At 40.1% G+C, this 24,132-nt stretch overlaps 1 protein-coding gene across 1 annotated transcript in view; it reads right to left on the reverse strand.

Moving 5' to 3' along the window:
- Positions 1 to 3,838: 3,838 nt before the first annotated feature.
- ap1m3 (adaptor related protein complex 1 subunit mu 3) overlaps positions 3,839 to 24,132 on the reverse strand; it is a 34,725-nt gene continuing 14,431 nt past the window's right edge. Inside the window, exons 5-12 of the mRNA XM_030434285.1 lie at positions 21,868 to 22,015; positions 19,896 to 20,022; positions 14,637 to 14,779; positions 12,649 to 12,720; positions 12,220 to 12,378; positions 9,341 to 9,466; positions 8,199 to 8,274; positions 3,839 to 5,395 (exon numbers count right to left, since the gene is read on the reverse strand). Coding sequence (XP_030290145.1) covers positions 5,373 to 5,395; positions 8,199 to 8,274; positions 9,341 to 9,466; positions 12,220 to 12,378; positions 12,649 to 12,720; positions 14,637 to 14,779; positions 19,896 to 20,022; positions 21,868 to 22,015 — 874 coding nt within the window. The 3' untranslated portion in view covers positions 3,839 to 5,372. The remainder of the gene's footprint in view (positions 5,396 to 8,198; positions 8,275 to 9,340; positions 9,467 to 12,219; positions 12,379 to 12,648; positions 12,721 to 14,636; positions 14,780 to 19,895; positions 20,023 to 21,867; positions 22,016 to 24,132) is intronic.

Genomic DNA, 24,132 nt, shown 5'->3' on the forward strand with positions numbered 1-24,132 from the left:
GTTTTCTCTTTACCAATTTTGTTCAAATTTGGCACACATTCACAGAAGATGGTCACCTGAGCCAAACTCTGAGGTTGAATCAGCAGCACATTGACTCTGATTTATGTAATATCGGTAGCTGACTTTAATGAAAGTATCTTCCCTGCAGCGCTTTAGTGAAAGACAGAAGGGTGGACATTATTTGATTTTTATAAATCCGATCTATTTAAGGGTCATGTTGAATAAGCCCAGTTATATCTCTGAATGTGACTCATGACTTACGTACAGTTTGGCTTTAATTTCAGCGTGAGGCCGACAATTGTGGTCCGAGCACTCCTAAATTTATTAGACGCATTATTGTCTCAGATAACAGCTCATTATCGTCCCTCACAAAGCAGAAAACTGAGAAATAACTGTTAGGGGAAGAAACTCAGGGAAATTAAATCCATTTCATCAGAGTTGCCTGTGATAGAATTTCAATGCACTTGCAAAAGTTTGAACTGGGTTGTCAGCATGCTTCATCATCTTTACGTAACAATACCTGACCCTGGAGTACAGTGTGCTGTTATTGCTGCATTATTATTAAGTCTCGTTTGATTCCAGGGGTTCTAAAACATTCACTTCAAAGCAAAAATGTCCCTTTTTTTCTGTTGGAGAAAAGACTTTCAAGAAAAACTGCACTGTGTTTTTGTTTGTAAAATGTGTCCAAAGCCTTTGAGAGTCATTCCTCACGTCGCCTTGCGGAAGAACCTCAGGAAAAGGTCCTGCATTGTGTCTGGATGGTGTGTGTGTGTGTGTGTGTGTGTCAGTGACGCCTCTTTATCTTTCTGCACATGCCCACAGCCTATTGCCTTGAGACAAAAGGGGTCACACAGTTAAACATTGTTGGAGTGATGACGGACAGCACACTGAAGGCACAATGCACAAGGCAGCGGTCTGCAGGGGCTGGTATAGACTAGCACCACGCTCTCTAACAAACACACACACACAACACACACACAGAAAAAAAACAAGATTCACGCTTGATTTTTAAACACGCGCAGAAATCCTGTAATCCTCACTTACATGAATCTTTCTTTTGACCTACAGTTTAAAGTCGCAGTGTCAGTTTGTGTTTTCATGCATGGCAGCGAGAAGAGGTGAGCAGACAGACGGGAGAGGCAGGTCTGATACTGAGGAGAAAGGAGTGTGTGGGAGGAGAGGATTTCAAAGCTTTTCTGCTGGGCCAAGACAGGGAAAAGACTGGAACACAAACAATTCAAACCAGACAAAATGTCTTCAGCTACCCTGAGCCCAAATGAAAATAAGATGAATTTTTCCCAAATGAAAGTATATTCTTAGTATAAAAACTAGGTTTTCAAGTGTATTTGTGATGTACCGACTTTAAAACTGAACTTTGACTTTTCTAAAGTGCATAGTTGGCTCTCATTCATCAGCTGTAGGTGAAGTCTTTGTAAATTATTGAACATAAAATCAAATGTATGTTTTTAAAGTGATCTTTACTGGTATGATCCTGTTCGAGTTTTCTACTATCTAGCTCTCATTATGGCAAATTTGAATCGCATGTAATATCCAGTCCAACGTCAAAAAGCATGATACAAAGTAAAACAGAGTAGTTCAACATTTGTCGCCGTCTTGAGCTCATTAGTGAATCTTGAGAGATGATGGAAGGAGGATTTTGTTATCTCTGGAAACCATCCCTCCTTCCTTTATGGTATGCTGTACAAACTTGCAGCTGGATGTAGCTTCATATTTAGTGTGCAGACATGAGAGTGCTACCAAAATTTGAAACCATTCTCCAATGCATCAAAACAACTTTTCAGCTCTTAAACTTTTATTTACATTAGAAAAAGCCCGCTTAAATATAACATTTTCCATCAGTGTTTCCAAGTGATGTTATTGTTAGTTCAACTGTCTTAAAGACGAGTGGATAATTTCCATTTCACCCTCCACAGTTTTCTGAGTGCAGCAACACTGCCGCAAAAACAAATCTCATTTGTCAGACTTGTAGGCGCTAACTACAAACAGAACTCATTAAATCATGACAGTGTTAGGTGTTGAAAACTTGTTTCTTGAAGTAAATGGAGATAAAGTTTTAGCTGAAGGTCAGGAGCCTGTATAAATCTCACTGCGCTTCATGCCTGTCTGTTCCTGTTTCTCCTGCAGGGAACACCGAACTCTATCGCTCTATCTCTATCGAACTCTATCTATCGCCAATGAAAATCTCACCCACGGATTGTCCAACATGGACCTCCTGTTCCTCAGCCCCTCTAACGAGGACCTCTTCAGCTCAACTCCAGTCTGCTTTAATCTCAGTCTGTAGCCCCTTTTGGATAGAAAAGGCGGCACATTTGGAGCAAGGTAAAGTCTGCAATGTGCTGCCTTGTCTATCTAAAAGGGAGGTGTAATATTCCTTCTTTTCCAAAAAGCCGCCACTGGGGTAGGCGTAAACATGTGACGTGACGTGAAGCACGAACAGTGAAGCAGGTCGAAATTGCCTCAAAAATAAGAGCTTTGCATTGCACCCCAGTGGAGTTTAGAACTGGGTTCTTAGCGGAGGCTTTTAATTTGAAAGTAGCGACCATTAGTAGCTTGCCGATACAACAACAAGCGGACAACGAAGACAGCTACAGAGACCGAGGAGACGCTAGCATCTCCTGGATCTCAGCGGCTTTCCAGTTGCTCATCTTGACGTCCGCGGATGACGTGATGGACTGACTGCTGTGATCAGCTGTTCCCTGGTTTTAAAACTCCCCGGCTGTGGGTCGCACAACAGTGCAGGTCATCGACACCTCTGCCCATCTCACGCAATTGCCAGCACATCGACGGCTCGGATTTACATATCAATGGAGGTGGAAAAAAGTGTATCCTACAAGGCGTCAAATTGGTGGACCTAAACAGACCCCCAATTTTTCCGCCTTCTGTCTAAATCCATGGACCTAGCTGCAATAAAGGACGGCCAAATTGGCGGCTTGCTGCCCTGTCTAAAAATGGCTTGTATCAAATCTCTAAATGCTTCTTCTTCTAACCCCATGGTCATCACATAATCTGGTGAAGTGGCTACCCCATCTCAGTTTCTTTTCCAATGTAGCCGGGTTCTTGTCCGGGATTTCCCCCATCTTATTCTCGGCCACTCAGGACCTGCCACAGATCCCTAACAATGCCTTCCTAACACCGCCCACTCATATTCCACCTCAGTAAATTCCAATTCCAATCATGTACATCTCACTGATGATGTGGTCCTTGCTGGTGAAACATGTAAGTAACGCTGTGATCCTACCCTCTCACTGAAGTTACATAGTGCAGAAACAAGTGATGGGGGGGTGGAGTGGCTGAGACAGATGTACCATATTACAAGACACTGTACCATCAAAATGATTATGATGCTGATATTTTAAGGTAAAAAAGTTACATAATGTTGCTTTAAGTCTATAACGGGAATGTGCAATCTGATGGAAATGGTGCCAGGTTGCCAGTCTGACCTGATTGCCAGTCATCCGTTATTTTCAAGGGAGATTTCGTGCCCTGTGGCAGACAAGACTGCACACTGAAAGTAAGGTTTACAGGGAACCAACCAACCAATCTAAATGCCAGTGGTGTCATTATTCTATAGCCATTACCGTGTGAAATAAAACGTTTAATTTGTAATGATATTTTAAAGCAAAATCCTGTCTATTGCCACTGTATGTTCCCGGGGTTAAAAACCAGGGTTTAAGGGAGCTCAAAGTAGATCTACCTTAATAGGTCAAATTGTTCTTGTGCTACATTTCTGAGCTGCAAATGTATCACATTAGTCATCTATCATAATTTGTTGAAACACTCTAGAGAATTAGAGACAGAAAACAATAGCATTCGAAAACAAGGTACAAAAAATTGTTTATTTCCAAATATATCCCTTTGCTTCCTATTGACAAATAACCATTGATAAATTAATGACAACACATGGAAACACACAAACGCATTAACAATCCTCATTGGTGTCCGAAAAATGTCCCCACACGAGATGATGCAATGATTGTAACAGAAGGTTTTATACTTAACAGCAGAGATGCAATAAATCGACACAGGACTCTCTTCTGTGCTGCTGGCAGTGCAGCTGAACCGATGTGCTGGAGTGCATGCACATCAGAGGGAGTGAATTACACCACCAACTGCTTTGAAGACATATAGGGGCCTTCAGAGGCTGACATGTAAAAAAAACAAAAAGAGTCATGGAGAAACAATTACCCCCAACATATTGTCAATATTCTCAGACAGTGAAAAGAAATCCCTTCAGGTTATTTCACCTTTGTCCTGCCCACACTCCTCCTCGACCCGCTGTTCTGTCCTTCAGACTCGTCCCACAGGGGACTGACTAGTGCAGTATAAACAACAGATACAAATATGACAAAAGAATTCTGCACTGTGCTCATTCCTTCAGTCTCTGACTTAAAAGCTGCAAGCCGATTTCGAGCACAAGGACAAGGTTACAGGCCCCAAGGGAGTGCGTTGAAGGTATTAAGTTACACTACCAACGCCTCTGACAACATTGTGCCTTATTAATCATTGATCTGGTCGCTGGTGTTAGTTTCACTGCACTGGGGATTATCTTCACAGTGTTAAAGGTAAGGATACATAGGCAGTTTTTTAAGGCAATGAACATATAATATAGAGGTTGCAGTGAAACGTATGCCTTCGAGAGGAGTGGAGATTAACAGCCGAGTTAAAATGTGCTGCGTATGGATAATAAAGTGGATATTAGGGACAAAACATAGGAGGAATAAAAACCCTTACAGGTAAAGATGCTGACAATGCTAAGATTTGGTGTAGTGGTTTCATTCCTGTATGGAGCGACATGTAAAGAAACAAATCTGATGGTGTCGATGGCAAACTTCAGATTTAGAAAAATCACCCATGCTCAATCCCACGTTCCATTGAGTATTAAAGTTACTGTATAATGGCATAACGTAATCTGTCACCCTTAAAAAGTTTTAATTTGTAATATTTAAAAGTTTTCTTTTTCTGAAATTACAAATCACATCTTCTTCCCCAAATTCTGCTCTAAATTAACCTTGAGGGATATCGCATTAAAGGTGAGGGACACCAGAACCGGACAGAGACACAAAGTCATCAGTTCATTATTCACATATTAAAATGTTTTCCCGCAGTCCTGAGGAACCTTAAAAAAAAAAAAAAAAAAAAAAAAATCACAGGTCAAAGGTGATGCAACAGCCTTTCCCGTCTGAGCTGAGAGGAGACGATGTCTTGTTTCCGTTCAGGGCGGGAAAAATATCATGTGTCCTCCTGCACTTGTCCTCTGCTGTCCAATGCAGACCAGGGAGCCAAAGATACAGAGAGAGAGGAAGACAGACACAGAGAGAAGATATCCATTCGTCTAGCAGCATCTGTGCCCTTTAGTTTGTCCGGAGCTGGTAATCTGCCAAGAAATGTAACAGCAGAGCATTAACACAGCTTTCTTCCCCTCATCACCTCAGCACATCACATCACTGCCAATACCTGCCCTGTTAAATCCCTAAACAAGATCAGCACAAATACTGGCCACAGTGGCAGTCTACTAAATCATATTACCAATATTTAACACGTTCCTTACTTAGATAGACACGTACCTCTCTGCAGTTCCAGACTTTGGAAGCATAAATGTCACATTTAGGCCTACTGCTATAAATATCATTAATATTACAATCTTCGAAGGGCAAATTCTGAATAAATCTGATTTACTGTGGTATTAACTGCATATGTGCATCCAGGATTCTCTAATAATAAGATCACACTACACTGCCAAAATTATTTGTGTGCACTTTCCGTCTCAGGCGCTTTTTTTTAATAATTTGTCGCCTTCAGTTCCCATCAAGGGAAATTATTATGCAACAGCATACAGTGACATCTTATTTAATAGTGTGGGTCCAACTTTGTGGTTTTGGGAGGCAACTTTCTTTTATTGGTTTTGTTCCAGAGGAACAGTAAGAAACCCTCACTCAAAATCACATCAACATATAGCCATTGAACAAAGACTTAGTCAATACTGTTGTGTAAATTTGAACATTTTCAATCCCTTATAACAAGTGGCGCAGGGGAAGCCAATTTGACTTAGAATATGAACACTAGCATCCAAGACCAATGAATGAAATGCTCAGTGAGAGATTGGACTGAGTTACAGACGCTGGTGGAACAGACGTTGGCTCAGAGATGAAGTCAGGACTTTGGCTGTCTATAAAGAAATGTTTTTCCCAGCTTGTGTTGGAAGAACTTGACTGGCCTGCACAGAGCTCTGACCTCAAGCCCATTCAGCGTGGTAGAAATAAACCGGAAAGCTATTGATTCAGTTAGTGAGAAAGGTGATTCAGTATGAGTGTTTCACCATTAAATATACTGATGAGGATTCATTTGCACATGTACTGAACACCCCTAGAGCCACGCCTTACTACTCAACATCAGCAGCCAACCTAGAGAAGTCCACGATGTGATGATGAAATGATTATTTGTGCATTGTGATGCATTAGATTGACTTCACCTTAAAGATCCAGCAGCAGCGTGATGCCGCCTGATCACATGCTGACCACTTACAGTCTGATATCTGTGCTGTCGTCAGTCGTCACTGCTGTACAGTACGGCTGCTAAATGCCTGTTCATCACTCATTAATAAGTCAGTACAGTCAGTCTACAGTATCAAGATATTGTTTAATCAGTGTGAGTGTGTCTGCATGTAGTGCTGACTGAAATGTGATCACTGTCACCGTCTCCCTCTCCCTCCGTGTTGCTGATGGAACAGTAAAAGAAAGGCGATACGCCTTCTCTCCAGTCCTCCTAACTTCATCACTTCTGTTCTCTCTTCTTTCCTCCTCCTCTTTCCTGTCCTGCTCTCTCTCCTTTGCGTCCTTGCTGATGTTACAGCAATGCGATAGTAACCTTGGCATTCGGTGAGTGCCACCCTGGGAGCCTCCCTGCACTTTGTGGCATCATTCAACCTCCGCAGCCCCTGAATCGTACCTGACACATCCAGGTAATGGATATGATTGATGTTATAGAGTCAGGTTCATTCTTGGGACGTGTGGCAGGTATGGCACTTTAGGATTTCTGGCCGTTGTCCAGTGAAGGTACCGGGCCTCCATCTCCATATCATTTCCATTTGTCCCCTATTGAAACTAGTGAGCTAGTAAGGAGGATTCTGCTGCAGTCTCATCAATATACTGTAGGTGTAATGCGGCGATGTGCAATGATGTGTGATCTGTCCAAATATCACGCCTGTGTTTAAGGCAGAGATGTAGCTTCTTACTCTATTCCAGTTTAAATGTCTAGTTAGCCGGCTGATAAAAGTTCAAAGCTCACAAACACAGAAACAACTCTTCAGGGTGTCACCCTTGGTGTCACCCATGAGTATAACAGATGTGTTGCAGAAGGGTTCATTCCCAGGGCAGCGTTTGAATCTACAGATCCCAGGTGCCAACTCTGCAAACTGCATTCCCTCAACTTTGCAGTACCCCTGTTCAAATGTGGACAACTGAGACAAGAAGAATTTTACGCCAAAAGCTAGCAGGCTTGTAAAGTTTCTATCTTCTGCATCCTGGTGTCAGTCTAAGCCCCTGAGGCCATGACTCATGGTGATCGCACCAGGTAATGGATATGATAGATGTTTTACAGCTGGGTTCACTCCTAGGGCACACACTGAAGAGTGTTGCAGAGAGACTCATCCTGACACTGCTCTCGCGAGTGAAAACATCATATTTAACCCCGTGCTAACCTCCGATTTGCTAATGGGTTTGAACTTTGGATACAAAACAGCAACAGCTAAACTGGAGTTCGTAAGTCCAACACAGTTGTGGGTACATGATATCTGTTATTAACATTAATCTTGATAAATCATATATTTTATCATGTGTTGTTTTTAAATGTGCTCTTTTCTGTGGGAGATGCCACTCATCAAAACACACTCACGCAGTCCTCATGAGGTAGGCTGGTAGAGTTTTTGAGTGTTCATAAATAATACTGAAGGACTTAAGCTGAACTTTAACTTTTGATTGTTAATTTTTTAGAGAAATACTTATTTGAAAGCAGCTTTTCGGGGGATTAAAATTCAACAGGCAGCTGACTTGGTTTTTTAACAGCTCAGTCCCTGACCCCATGTCACCTCAGTCAAAATATCATCCAGAGTGAGATCAAAACAATCAGAATCGGTAGGGTGTGTTGCTTGTCTAAGTGTATGACAGGGTGTTTGTTCTCACCTCCACTTTGTGTGATGTAGCGGACCCATGGCAAGGCCTGGTAACCGCTCTTCTCTATGATCTTAAGGTAACGCACCTAGGGAACACAGGCAGATTAAAGCAACATTATGCAGACACTGGCAGTGCAACACCACCGTCATAAATACAAATCCCAGGTCTGTAACAATGAATGTTACGTCATAACAATGCTATGTGTTGAAAACGTGTATCTTGAAGTAAACACGTCTGTGATCCTACCATATCACTTAAGTTACACAGTGCAGAAACAAGTGATGGGGGGCAGAGCGCCTGAGACAGAGACACCATTCACACTATTACAAGACACTGTACCATCAAAATGATTTTGAAGCTGTTATTTTAAGGTGAAAAAAATCACATAATGTTGCTTTAAATATAGTTATTCACTCAATCACAGACATACACACACCAACGTCTTCAGTAAATCGTCCATATGTTTCAGTGTACATATGGCGACCCACTTATAGGAGAGGTAAAACGTCTCTGTCCATTGAAAAACCTTGTATAGCTCAATTTGAACAAACGAACAAAATGTTAAATAGGAAAACTGAAGCACCTTAAAGGAACAGTTCTCCCGAAATGCAAAATTGACTCATTATCTACTCAACTCCTTGCAGATGGAATAACAGTTTTGTCCTCCCAAAAACATTTCTGCAGTTTCACAACAAAAAATGATGCAGAATTCTCCTATGGCCGAAACGCTGTATGGAACCATTTTATGTTTTGTTTTTTTCAGTAGTTTTTGAAACATTTTGAAACAAGTCCCCATTGACCTCGGTGGTTCAGGAGAATGCTGAAACACTGTTTTGCTGTGAAGCTCCGGAAACGTTTTGTAGACTGTGAAACTTTCAAAGAATAGTTAATGAATGATTTTTCATTTTTGGGTGAACAGTTCCTTTAAGCATGTTATAGTCAGGGAGAGATCATATATATTTCATATATGTTCATTTGTCATCATCAGTTGATGGAATTTTGCGGCATGTGAGGACTAAGCAATATATTAAATTAGTTTAGCATTATTGATGGCCATTTGCAGCCACTCTATAGTGCAAAATGTGTGTGGAACAGTTAAAAAACAACAACTGAGAAATGAGACAGTGGAATGTGTTAATAAAGGGTCTGACCTGAATCCCGGACACAGTGAAATATGGGATCTCAAAGTTAACTGTGATTGGTCTCTTGGCCTCCATCTCTTCACTCTCCACACTGGGAAGCCCAAAGTGCGCCCGCATCATGTACTCCTTACCACCCTACACATGTGAAAACAGAGGAGAGACAAAGCATGTTGTCATGCTTGTCATGTTACTGCACGTGGTGAAACAATGAATTCTCTAAGCCTTTCAGATAGAACAGTTTAGTTTGTTTGATGAGTTCCGCTCCCAGGTGTGTAACTCCAATTAATACAGGGTTGTTCAGTTCGAAAAACAAAACAAACTCTATATGCGTGGCAATGTGAGACAACTCCCCTGTCATATCAAGGTGAAGCAGATATCAGTTTATGGGATTTAGCATCTGACAATCATATTCAGGCTATAAACACAAAAACAACACGTTAATCATTCCTCACACCAGCAAGTGCCTGGTGTTAAGCACTTGCTGGTACGGGGAATGATTGTACTTTGGACTTACGTCTTGCAAATCAGTTACCTCTTTCACTGCAAAGCTCCTCAAACTTTAGTTTTAAACAACTATTTCTCCCTAAGATTTGAGGGTGAATGGCAACAATCAAAGGCATCATCTTGTCTCAGAAACGAAGCTTTTTAACAGGACTGTGTTGTCTTATTAGTGTCTATAGTCTTATCAGTTTCGATTGATAGTAGCCTGGAAACAAAAACGACAAGACAGTCATCACACTTTTTCAAATGCTTGTTGTTGTAAGTGACATCTTCTTCCAGCCTTGCCCACCAGTGAAACCAGTGAAAAGAGTCGACCACATGTAAAGTGATATCAACATTAGTTTCCAGACTACTTTTATTTATTTTTTTATGAGCCAGAAGTGACCAAACTTTGGACAAGAGTGTGGAGATGGGGAGGATATCTTGACTAAGGACACATGGACACTTGCTCTAAATCATACCCTGATTTATCATCTGTTTTACTCTAAATCAGACCATCGTTTAAAAAGGACCATCTGTGTTGAAGAAGACTTGAGACTACCATAAACTACCTGGACCACAACCTCATGAGGGAACCGTCCATATTTCATACAGTCAATGTTTGTGAGACTGGCAGATAACCATATCTCATGTAGGCCCCCATCTATCAAAGCCGGAAGCTGACTGGCAAAATACGTTTTCAGAACATTTAATGAACTGAAACATATTTTAAAAACATTTTTTTTCCCCTTAGGATTATAAAGTTGTTGTGGGAAATCTTATTATCCATATCCATGCTTACAGCTGATAAGACATTTTTTTCAGGATAACATGCCCATTATTAATCTGTAAATGATGTAAACATTCATGCTTACGAAACAGCTGATGGCAAACAGACTTATACTTTATAAATTCGGTCTGGGTTGGAGCCAACTGGCCTACAGATGAGTGTGACTATCAGTCTGTTCATCTTTGCTTCCTTGGACTTACAGCAAACATTACAAGTTAAGTATGACTTCCTGAGAGAATATGCACTTTTATAGAGTCCAAAGGTTGACAGAAGCAGAGAAAAATGCACTGCAGTCATACACGAGCCGGATAACAATACGTCACTGGTGATGGCAATTCTTAACCCTCCTTGACAGGCTGAAGGTGTAATGAATTACTGAGGGGATATCAGAACCTGACAGATAAAAGGAAACCCGACTGAATTAATGCTCGACGAGTTTTTTAAATTTCCCTTTGAAGAGTTTGGCGACAGCAGAGACTAAAGACAGAATTATGAAGGGAACAGCAGGAAATGAGAGATAAGATGTGATCGTGTGTGTGTGTGTGTGTGTGTGTGGGGAGGGGGGGGGAGCTGATCATAATGTGATAAATAGCTATTGTCGCTCTGATATAGCTATATAGCTCTGATACTTGTCAGAGTCAAGATACAACTTAATTTCGTGACACTGGGGCTTGTACAAGCTTATGTAAACGTCAGGTATCATCAGTGGTAAAACGCGTACTCTGATCTGTGAGTATGTAAGTATAAGTAAAAGTAGCAACATCACATTGAAGAAGCACTCTGTTGTACAAATGAAAGTCCTACATTCAAGTAAAGTTAGAGTAGAAGTACGCATGATGATGAGGGGATGGCCCCGTTTCAGATAATGTACACTGCCGTTCAGAAGTTTGAAATTCCCTGTTTGACTGGTGTTTTTTCTTCTTTTCTTTAATAATGGAACCTTATAAACTGCTAGGTAGCTTATGCATTTACACCGGCATCAAAAACTTGTTACCTCAATCATCCATACTTGAGGATTTACTTGTCTATTATATTTTGTATTTTCATTCTGCATCTGCAAAGTAACTAGTCACTAAATGCATCAAGTAAATCTGGACTGAAATATATTCTAAATATATTTGCGTCTGAACTGCAGCGGAAAATAAAAACAAAACAAACAAAAAAACGGAAATATTCAATACATAAAAAGTACCTCGTAAAAAACACTGTGTATCATATACTATATTCTTTTATATTTTGTATAATTTTCTGTCAGATATTCTGTCAATGCAATTTGTAAATTGTGATTTTGTTGATCTGTCCTGTACATGTGACATCTATTGCATGCTTGTCTGTCCTGGGAGAGGGATCACTCCTCTGTGGCTCTTCCTGAAGTTTCTTCCATCTTTCTTTCCCCTGTTAAAAGTTTGTTAAAGTTTTTTTCTCAATATTTTCATTAATAGTTAATTACATTATTATATTTTGGGTTATATAAATAAAACTGACTTGATTTTGATTTGACATCAGACTAAGGCTGCCGTGCCTTTAAAGCCTGATAGCATTAGAATAATATTACTGTTAATCAGCATGCACTCCATGTATTACATGTTATGAACCGTGGTATTTTCTTGACACTAACAGGAAAAGACTTGATGTTCCACTGCACCACGCTCTTCTCGGGCACCCACTTGGTGCTGCCCGTGCTGGTCTTGAACTTGGGTGAGTCAGCATCACTAGGCACTGGCACCAGAATGGACACATTGTTGGCAGTGGAGCGGCTCTTGAACTGACTCCGAGCCTGCGGAAGGTGACAGAGGACGGAGTTCAAATGTCATGAGAGGACCTGAGCAAGCACATCCAAATTCAAATCAAGGAGGTCTTTATGACTTTATGCACAGCGCAGCTTGTTATTCTGAGTCTGTGTGGCCGTGACTGCCGCAAACAGATGGTAAGCGTTAATCCGCCTGAGAAGTGTGTGTCATAAATACTAAATAAGTTTCAGTGAAGGGACCAGATGAGTGGATAAGGACATGGGGGGTGTGTGTGTTTGTGTGTCGCTCATCATTACCTTCACCTTGATCTCCACACGGCTGTGAGAAAACTTCTCAATCACGCTCTCGATCCATATGAGAGGCTTCACCTGTCAGACAGAGCGAGGGAGTGGACAAGGTCAGAGGGGCGAGCGCTGAGCTGGACTGCATCGCTACGACAACACATCACCGGAGTGACACAGTGGAAAGGACAGAGAGATTGTGTTTGTACAAGGGAGACAATAACTGTTAAGAAGACTTGCTGGCACAGAAACACCACTCAAGTATCCTTGGACAACATGTATACACTTATGTGAGGATGAGTGGCGATCATCATAATCATATTAGTCGTCATTGGACCTGGACGTATTTTTACAGTCATACGATACGATTTCTTAGTGTCACAGTTCAATGTAGTTGTGGAAACTAGAAACTAGAGTTTGCAGTTTGGCTGTACACTTTATTCTCGTTTGAGACGGATATCTGATGTTGTACTGACACCCTTTGGACACAAGACTTTGTCCATATCTAACTGATTGTGTTTTGTGTCTTACATTATAGTTCATTCATGTGAAACATTTGTTTTTCTCTGTTGTTCTAGAAACCACATACACTTAGTGTAAACCTGATCAGCCCTCTAGTAAAGATTACCACTGACACTATCATCAGTACTATGGACTGGTAGATGAAAAAAATACACCAGAGAATATTTTATCATCCGAGGTATTTAAATATTAAAACATGCTGCTGGAAAACAACTTGAACATGACCACAGAGGGACGTTTTCCTCTGTTGTACGACAGTCTTGGTGAGATTGCTGATTACAATTTGCCAAGATTCTTTTCAAAAGAATAAAAACCCACCTATGTAGACATGAATGGGATCTTCATGATTTTAGTGTGAACTTTTTAAAAATACTGTAGTGAAAGAACAAGGAAGTAATGAGGGATGTAGGCCTGTATATTTTTACAAAGTAAAATAAGAAAAAGGTAGAAACTTTCCTCTTTAGAAAACCTTTGTGTCTATTCACATATAGATTCATGAGGTGAACTTGAATGTGCCATGAAACCCCTGTCAGCCCAGCCCAAGCACTTTGTAGTACAAAGTGATGTTAATTTCAGAGTTAAGGCCTCTGTGCCGGGGCAAGACGCGGACAGCCCCAGCCCAATTCGACCCAATTACTCCAAACAACCTCAAAAATCTCCTGCTGCTATCACAGATGAAAACTACTATTAATGTTAATAACTAATAATAAGAATGTGTAGTAGTATCAACGCAGTAAATGAAACCTCCTGCTTATATGGGATTTTCAGAGGCAGAACAGAGACTGCGTCAAAAAACTTTACTATCATAAATGGCAGTAACAATAAATATAAGACTACAACACATTTCACACAGTACACTTCACTGGAAGAGAGTTAGAACAAATAACAGAGTGCACATTAAAAAACACAATATGACAAAAATATTTTTGACATAAAAAAATCTATAACAGGCAAAAAAAATACACATATTTGCATACTCTGAATTATATTTGCCTGTTTGTCAACATTTGGCATTTGAATTTTGTGAACTGTATATTTAGATTATACACTGTATATGACATCTATTTTATGTTGCTAGTATTGCCAAAATCTTTGTGTATGTGCTTGTTTGTGCAATTATAGTTGACTTCTGTCTTTTAACCACAATGCGTGTGACAACATAAATCCCCCTTTGTGGGATGATGAAGTTTACCTTGACCTCGACTTATAAATCAACACCACTATGTCAGTTAATTGTTTGTGATAAGCCAATATGTACCAAAATATCAGTTAGCCTCCTGTCACATGTTTTGCCCTTGAGTTATGTTGCCACTGTGTACATGCACACAGGGAGATGAGAAAATAAGACGGAACATTCTCGGCTACATGACACATCCGCGCATGCACCTTACTGTGAGACAAATAGGAAGTGTGCTCTTGGTGTGTAGGTGGCTGGAGTGTGTGGGTTGAGAAAGAGACATTCGTCGGCGTGTCCCACTCACTGTAGTGTTGAGGCGGTAGGACATGAGCTCGCTCTCGCCGTCGGGGGGAATGAAGGAGATGGTGCGGTCGTTCTCGAAGCGTGACAGACGGACACACTGATGAAACTTCACATCCTCCAGCTCCACCGTCTTACTTTTCTCTCCTGACACACACACACACACACACGCAAACAACACACAAACAAAACGCACACAGAAATACACAAAGAAGATTGAGAGCCTTCCAGGCAGCCTTGGGGAAATCAAGGTCAAGGTAATGATGACTGACAAACATTAGCTCACGCACGCACACACACTGTACGCTCAGTGTGCTACCAAATCCATCTGCCTTCTTGTTGTCCCCCACTGAACAGTTATTCAGCTGCCACGCACAAACACTCGCAAACACGCACACACAGACGCACACACACACACTCTCCCTGCTTTCAAAACCTGCTGCCATCATCTTCTCTCCCAGTGAAGCCCATTCAGCTGCCTCACAAATGCATCTACACCTGCACTCACGCAAACAGCTAGATAAATATTGCACGATCGGCCAGGAAAAACACTCCTGACAGAAGCACACGCAAGATTTTCCATTACTCTGCAAAAAAAAATTTAAAAGCTTCTGATTTATTTTCGGTGAAATTAATCCCACAGTAATATAGGTCTTTTGTTATGGTCTTATTTTGTGAAATACACCTACACGGAAGTCACGTTGCCAACAGGAGATGTCACGCTGTTGTTCCTACTATATCATTAGTACTGTGACTGTTTCAGTAAACAACCATTTATGTCAGCCAAGGTGTTATTAAACACCTCTAAGCCAGACAAAAAGTATTAGAGGTATTAATTCTTCGTCTATAAAACAACCGAGAAAAAAAAACACAATATCCCCACTGAACACGGTAAACTTCCTTGTTTTGGAATTATTATTATTTTGAGTTTATTATCATTAATAGTACTTTTATTAATATTGATCAAAACATGTGTTAAAGATAGCATCATGACCAAGTTTATTGTTATATTATATATAGAACTTTATAATCACCGATAAGAACATTTTCAACATTTTAATAAACCTTTGTCAGTTTTTCACAAGTTTAAAATGGCATAAACAAATATTTTTTAATTAACTTGTCATTTATGTCATTGTAATACCTTTACTAAGCTTTTTTTGTTGCTTTATTATGATCAAAACATACTTCATTATGTATTTATCAGCAGTTAACTGTACAGTTATTAATAGTTAACCATGCTATTTGCAGCTACCAGATCCAAAGCGTGAACATGCATTATTAATACTAGTACAGCATTACAGTGCTGTGTTTGGTGCAGATTATCTGGTAATGTGAGGAGTTTACAGATCCAGTCTTAAACCTCTCCACACACAACTGGGCTGCCTCCGCAACATCAAACTAAATCTTATGAATTCAAATGTGAATGATTACATCCATATTTTCCGAGCCAGACCACAACAACTAGCAAGAGAGGCACCCTGAGCAGCTGAATGGTCAACATTCTAGCTCTTGAGGCTAACATTAACTAGTATACTACTGCTGACGGAAACGTGAAATCTCACTTCAACATATTGCTGCTGAAAAGAAAACCTGCGTTGACCACATCTTCCCATTCATACAGACTTGTGTTTTTTCTCAGTGCAACACACTACTACAACAGGTTGATCTGATCTCGATTTTGTTTACATCTGTCTCCCCGTGAGATCACGCGAGCCCAGCATCCGTCTGCAGGGACATGAAGCCCAGAGCGGCGTTTGCTGTTTACTCAAAATGTATTCATATTGAGCGTGTCATGTGTCCAAATTGTACCAGATTGACACTGCACTACCCTGGGTCCTCAGCAACAAACCTGCCAAGTGTGAAATTTGGATGAATGGTTCCTGAGATATGCAAATGACATCCAGACACACAGAGATTCCTTGCTTTTTAGCTAGATGAAGCATTAAAAGCTGAAACAAATGAGTATGTGTCATTTTTGCTTGATATCTATGTGAGTTTGTGGTTGATCAATTCTCTGTAAATCGATGAATCGAAATAGCTGTAGAGTATATTTACCAAAAGGACTATCAGCATATAGTTGGTGCTCTATCCTTTATCTAACTCCTCTATCTCTAAAACCTTATCGGAGTACTACAGAGGCTGCTATAGACCAAAATCAGCAGACTGCGTCAGGTTGATCGTTTTCTCCGTGAAACAAAACTAGACTTTCCCAGACTATTCCTCTCAAGGGTGTAGCAACAGGCGGATAAAAGCGCAACCTCCTCAATGGCAGCATCTGTAGCCTGCTGGAGAGAGTCTGATGTTCTCCCCCTGGTTGGTTAATGGAGGGCGCTGAGCGGTGGAAAACTGCTCTAATGACTGTGGGGCTGTGGACCCTCAACTAAATCCCTCATTCAAAAATCAACTAAAGCCTCACCTGCTCTGAAGGCAACCAGGGACCAGCACTGAGACCAGTCTGACAGAATATGTGTGTGTGTGTGTGTGTGTGTGTGTGTGTGTGTATTTGTGTAAGCAGCTTCCCTGTTCATTGTTCTCTCTCGAGTGTGTGTACGTGTGTTGATTTATGCATGTTTGCCTGCTGCTTGCTCGTTTCTCAATTGATTTTGCTTCGGTGTGTGCGCTTGCGTGCTTGCTTTTGTGTGTGTGTGACATTTCCTCATGCGTGAATGGCGACTGGCTAAGGTTAAGTCTAAGGAGAGCACAACACACCTTTACAAGTAAAGCAGGGAAGCCCTTTAAAACGTCCTCTCTCTCTCTCTCTCTTTCACACACACACACACACACACACACACACACACACACACACACACACTCTGGCGGCTTGCGATGCAGCATTATCAAGAAGACAAGAAACAAAGGTCACATGGGACACTCTCCATCACTGCTAGGACCTCAGGGGCCAAAGTAAGTGATAGGTGCGTGTGCGTGTGCATGTCAGGTGACGATTGACGATGCAGCAGTGTCCCGTGTGATCACCTTTAAAGCTGCTCTCACCTGTTTCTGTGCTTTTAATACACAGCAGCAGACAGGAGGAACCTTATCTGTTTTCTGTCTGCTGTCGCACGGTAGAAAACGAGACAGAGGGGACATGGGGACACGTTTTTATAATGACGTTTGGTTAGTGTTTCTGTCCAAAGCCTTTCACAGTGCTGTGATGTCACTGAGATGGAGGGCAGAAAAGACAATCCAACAGAGGCATTTAAAGACTGAAAGGGCAGGGAACAACTTATTTTATTGTACTTTCTCAAAAGGAAATAAAGTAATGTTTCAAGAGAAAAACGCTTCGTATTTATTGGGTCTGTCTTCTCAAATGTGAAGACATGATGTGATAGTACAACTGGAAATAATACATTGGATGGTGGAAAAAATTGGAAAATGTCACCTGGGGCGTCAATTATATCTGGGACAACTAATTGGCAAACAATCTGCAGATTCATTGATGACTGAAATGATTGTAAATAGGCTACAAATGTGCTCACACAGGAGAGTCTTTGGAAAATCATCCTGTAGAGAAACCAAACACACTCACATCATTCAAACAAATAACTCTGATCAGTAATGGTTGTTAATTTTAGGGACATTGCGGGCAAGTGGAGTCACTCAACCGTTATAAATGGCCAGATACTTTAAAAAACAAATTTGTCTTGACTGAACGATGTTTCAAAACAATGCTTTTTGTTCACTCTAATTTCATGCATCAGCTATTCATTAGAACATACTCTGGATGTAACTTGTACGATATCTGTCTCAGTTCCCTTTAGAAACCATACTGGCCTTCTGCCAGCAGAGGGCAGTGTTAAATGATTTATACTCCTCACATTCCGTCTGCGTCCAACTGTGATAAAAAGTGCAGATCAGGCAAATATGATAAACACCAAATTACTGCAAAATGATATGTAAAAAAAAAAAAAACTGCTGAGGATGAGAGTGCAATCCCATTTTCATATTTGTATAAACAGCCAGTGGGTGTGTGTTGCTGTATCTGTCAGTGTGTTTGTTTGATCATTATTTTCTGATCGTTTTCTTTCTGAGGAAATGTTATTTCCCAGACTGCAACACGCAGCGGGGGGATTGTGGGCTGCAGATACAGGATATACACAGACCCTCACCTTTCATCTGCAGGGCTGTAGCCTGGGGTGAGGATTAACTCGGAGGCAAAGAGGCTAGACAGTGATGGAGCCTTTCCCCTTCAGTGGGGAGCGGCAGGGGGGAAGAGATGCAGGCGAAGGAGAAGAAGGAAAAGAGGCAGAGGGAGGAGAGGGCACAGGAATAGACAAGGGGAGATGCAGTGGGATACATTAATGGGAAAAATTTGGGAAAGTAGGAGGAGAGGAAAAGGAAGATGAGGAAGGATGAAAGCTAAGCTGGGTGTGGGATTTATAGACCGAGGGGTTTAGTCGGAAAGAGGAGGAGAAGGTGGAGTGTGTGGGTGAGTTCAAGGAGTGGAGACTAAATCGCCAAGTGCTCGACCATCAACCAGCAGCAGATTTACATTTTTGTTTTTGCTATTTAACCATTTTTCTCGCAAATGTAATACACAAATGTATGTTTAGGGTGACTCGTTACATACAGTATATAATATAATAAATCATCCACTGTTGAGAGTTTACAAGTTCACGATCAAAACTGTTGAATCCTGGCCCCGTGAGATAAAGAAATTGTCACTGTCAGCTCAGTGTGTGAAACAGAATGTACAAAGTCAGTCTGACGGAGAAGGCAGACAATGAGGTGAACTTGTGAACCCTGTCTGCTAGCAGATACAAGGAAGTATTGCATTTAACCCTAAATGCAGAATAAGACGGCGCAACAAGATTAAGTAATTAAAAGAGTGCCAGTGGAACTTTCCATGGTGATAAACAGGCCACACCGGAAATGGGACATAATTGTTTGGTTCATGAGTTAATCTGAGAAAGTCTAGATCAGATCTGTGTGGAGCGACGAGGAGTTTGTTTTTAATCTGCTGCTATTTTCCACCTCTCTGGGGTGGAAACTTCAGGGGACGCTGAAGTCACATGCTTCATGTAAATGATCAAATCTTCTATAAATCTATAAATCATATTTTGATGTCATCAATACACAAACTTTTCCACTTCAGACAAACATGAAAACATTCTTTTATGCGCATATTGAAAATTCACATTAAAAAAGGGTGAATAAAGATCCACCCATCTTCAATGTGACCGTACTGCCTCATCAGAAGTGCTTTTACACAAATAATACATGTATAACTACAGACCTTGAGACTGAAACTGTTACTCACTGCCTGTAATTTCAAAGAGCACTTTGTCATTGAGGCCCAATCTGAGTTCAGGCATCCCGGACAGGACCACTTTGAGCTTGATGGTGCCCACTATTTCACTCCGTAGGACGCTGCCATTGGCATTCACCTATAGACAGAAGAGCAAAGCATTATATTGAACATGAAGTAATAATTTAAAGTCAAATCTGCTCAAAGTTCACCTGGAAGTAAACTAGCTTTACTGTTCGCAAACATGAATGTGGACTTTAGGTTGCCTTATTTCCACAGTGATACTCGGATCAGTTTAGCAGAAAGACTTCTCCTTATAAACTGGGGGAAATAAACAAACCAACCGATACCCAGATCCGACTGAAAAGCTCTCAGCATGCAGTACAAGAAATATGAGCAAGGCATTGATGTGAAAGAGGGTAAAGAAATTCTGAAAACATTAAATACGGTCCCCGGTCACAGAAAAGGAAACGGCGACTGCTCACCATAAGCATTTCGGTTTTCCTTAGACTCAAAAAAACCTGCAAACCTGTTGTCCTTGAAGCTTGAAGGACATGAAATTTCAGAGGAAAGCCACTGTCTCCCTTTTAGTTCAAGAGACACATCACGGTCATGTGGGATATCTGATACTTCCTCTAAATTGATGTCTCATGTAGCCTAATAATATCACATTAGCAGACATTGATCAGTGAGAATGACTTTGCGTGTAGTGTAGCAGACAGAATGAGATCAGCGGGAGGCCAATATAACGGCTATGGAGAATTAGAAGAGCAACTCAATTTATAATTATCTGAGTCGACCAGGTCACTCCTGGCTGCACACAATGAAGAAACAAATATGACAAAATATTCTGTTGAAGAAGAATGGAGGATTGTTGATAATCAGAGAGCGTTTCCTCCTCAATTCAATTCAAGGAAAGAGAGCCACTGTTTAGAGGAGTCAAAACAAGCCAGACTTTTGAAGTTTCGAAAGACAATATTTTAGCAGTGACGCACCAACGGGGCCTCAAGGAAACACTCAACCCATCTTTTCTGAACCGAGCTGTTAATTAAAACTGATACTCATCTTATACTGGATGAGACGGGATGAGTCTCTCTTATTTCTTTCAGAGTTCAGGATAAGTGTTTACTGTGTGTATCTACAGTATGCTGTTTTGTTTTGCTTCCTGTGACCTATTTTTGAAAACCAATAAATACAACCACAACAGAGAGCTCTCAAAAAAAAAACACTAGTTGTATCACAATGACGGCAGTGTAACGCGTCTGCCGTGTTGTGAATCTGTGCTGCCCAGGCTGAAAGCAGCAGACAGGCAGCAGATGAACTCTTAAGGCTTATGTTGTTTACCTTGCTCAGAATTCATCTCTAAACAAACAGGTAACAGCTTGACTCTGTGGCTGTTATCAGCTCTGTTAAGCATACAGGTTATCTTATTGATATTTAGTATTGATTTCTTAAATGTTTAATACTTTTTTAGTAACAATGAAGACTTTGCATCCTGATACGGTTTCTACACGATTAATATGTGCTTATGTCAAAATGTTAATACACGTAAAATTAATATTACTACAGGATTTGTAACTACAGCTACAACAATAAATGGACTAATGGATTAGCTATCAAGTTTTAAATGTGTCGCTATTTTGATTATCTTCTTATCCGTGTTAGTAATTTTTTCTTCTTCAATGTGAATATTTTCAGGTTTCTTCACTCCTCTACAACAGTAAACAGAATAATAATCCGCAGATGAATCACCAATGAAAATAATCGCTAGTTGCAGCCCTGTTTGCGATTGCTACTTATCAATATCAGCCTCAAATACCTAGCATCAGTCAGGCTCTGTATCGGAGTACCACATCCTGGCAGAGTCTTTTCTTACTGGTTACTGAAAGAGTAATATCAAAAGCGATTGTCTACAGAATGGTGCACCTTTTGTATTAAGGCTTTTTAGAGGATATGATGTTGACAAAGCAAATATTGTCCTCACCAGCAGATTTACTGACTCAATGACATCCATAAAAACTTCGTTCTTCCTGTACTTGATGCCCTCTGACCGCCAAGACACAGCATTAGTGACGGTGGCAGGAGGTCGAGGAGCCCCAACCTCTAACTTATGACCCTGCTGGGTGATGTACCTGAAAGAAACACAAGGCAGAAAGAAGTTGTGGCACGTCTGTTTACAAATTCCTGCTGAGTGACAAACATGAAAAACGAATGGGTCATAGTCATCATTAAGAAGCTCCATGTAATATATATATATATATATATATATATATATATATATATATATATATATATATATATATATATATATATATATATACACACATATATATATATATATATATATACATATATATACATATATATATATATACATATATATACACATATACACATACACATACATACATATATATATATATATATATATATATATATATATATATATATATATATATATATATACACATACATACATATATATATATATATATATACATATATATATATATATATATATATATATATATATATATATATATATATATATATATATATATATATATATATATATATATTGCAACTAGAACTCAGCTCTCTTGTGAAATATTTTTATCCTTTGTATTAATCACCCTTCATGACTTACAATAAATGAGCATTTCCAGTGTTAAAAAGTTAAAGAAGCTTGACATTCATGTTGTATGAAGATTATTCATGGATGTAATTGGAAGATGGGGATTAACATAAACCCACTGTGACTGACGCTACAGAGGATAATGCATTTGTATACATGATAGTAAACAATTAAGCTCCGCTTGGGTTACTAAAACCGCAGCATGGCGTTTGTGAGAGGGTACTTAGCCACCAGATCGGATATGCCAGATCGGCTTCATGAGGTTTGGATTCTTCAAATATTTGAACCTTTAATACCTTCCTTTCTGTAAGAAATTACATCAATTTATTTCTTGGTGATGGTGAAAAAGTGAGTCAGTGTTTAGGCGGGTTGAGACTGCAGTGCAGTGATGAAGGTAAACAAAGGTAGAGGCTTCAGAGTTCTAATGCTCATGAAGCATTTTTTTTTGGCCCAGTCATGTAATGATTTACATTATCTGGCAAAATACCGTGCAATTTAGTAAAATTCTGTCGCTGCACAAGTGACTGCTGGCAGCTTGGTTGAGTTGAACCACTGGAGCAAAGCCTCTTTATCTCCACTGAGGCATGCACATATCCAACATGTCTCTTGCAGTGAAGTTTGAATGAAAGTGATGCTAAAGTCAAAGTCCAAGCTATTTTTGTTACTTGGCCACTTGGGAGCAGTACAAACAAGCCATTAACAACTTTCAAATATTATTATCTTATTAGGTTCATAGGGTAAAAGTGTTATCAGTGTGGTTATATACAGGAAACAACATTAACATTTACTTGTAGTCATGTTTCTGGCCATCTGGCAAATTGAGGTTCACTATTCAATCTCTTTTTAGATCCTAAGGCAAATATGTCCCTTCAGCTGCAAGAGCTGCCTTCTACACCTGGAACCCATGCCAACTGGATCAGGGAAACTGAACCGAAACACTAAAAGCTGCAAAACAAAATGAACCGGTATTCATTTAATGCACTGTTTTATAAAACATATTGATTGGTGCATCTATAATGTATAAATGAATAAATAATGAATCTAAGTGCCCTATTCTCCATCTTATTAGGTTTGTTTATCGTGACAAAAAGAAATCAAGTTTGATCCATTTATATATTAAATATATCAGGGAGAGTATTTGGTGTCTATCTGTTGATCCATCCACCAATCCCCTTATTTACTGCACACTACTGTTGGTTGTTTCTTAGCATCTTTCCAATCCTCTGACTGTGTCCAGGGACACATAATGACTTGTCATGAGAAAAGGAGGAGCTGTGCTCACACAAACAACATGTGACCAGGCCTGTTTTTACCCTCTGGTTTTACACCTGCCCCCACCACTGTTTACTTCTCACTGGCCTTGTTTCCACTGCAGGGCTGTTTTCTAATCAATGCTATTCAGTGTTCCCTGGAATATATTATGTCCAAAACAGTTTTTCAAGTTTTGGGGTATTACTTCTTTCTATGTTTTTATAATGTCCAAGTTTATTTATCTATAAAGCAAAACATCCAAACTAAATGAAATACATAATTCAGCTTCAGTCGAGTTTGTTAGCTCGGGTAGAAAACGTATTGTGTGTTGGCAATGTGGATTGTGTATGACAAACAATAAAT

The sequence above is a fragment of the Sparus aurata genome, chromosome 11, assembly GCF_900880675.1.
Source record: "Sparus aurata chromosome 11, fSpaAur1.1, whole genome shotgun sequence".
Lineage (NCBI taxonomy): Eukaryota > Metazoa > Chordata > Actinopteri > Spariformes > Sparidae > Sparus > Sparus aurata.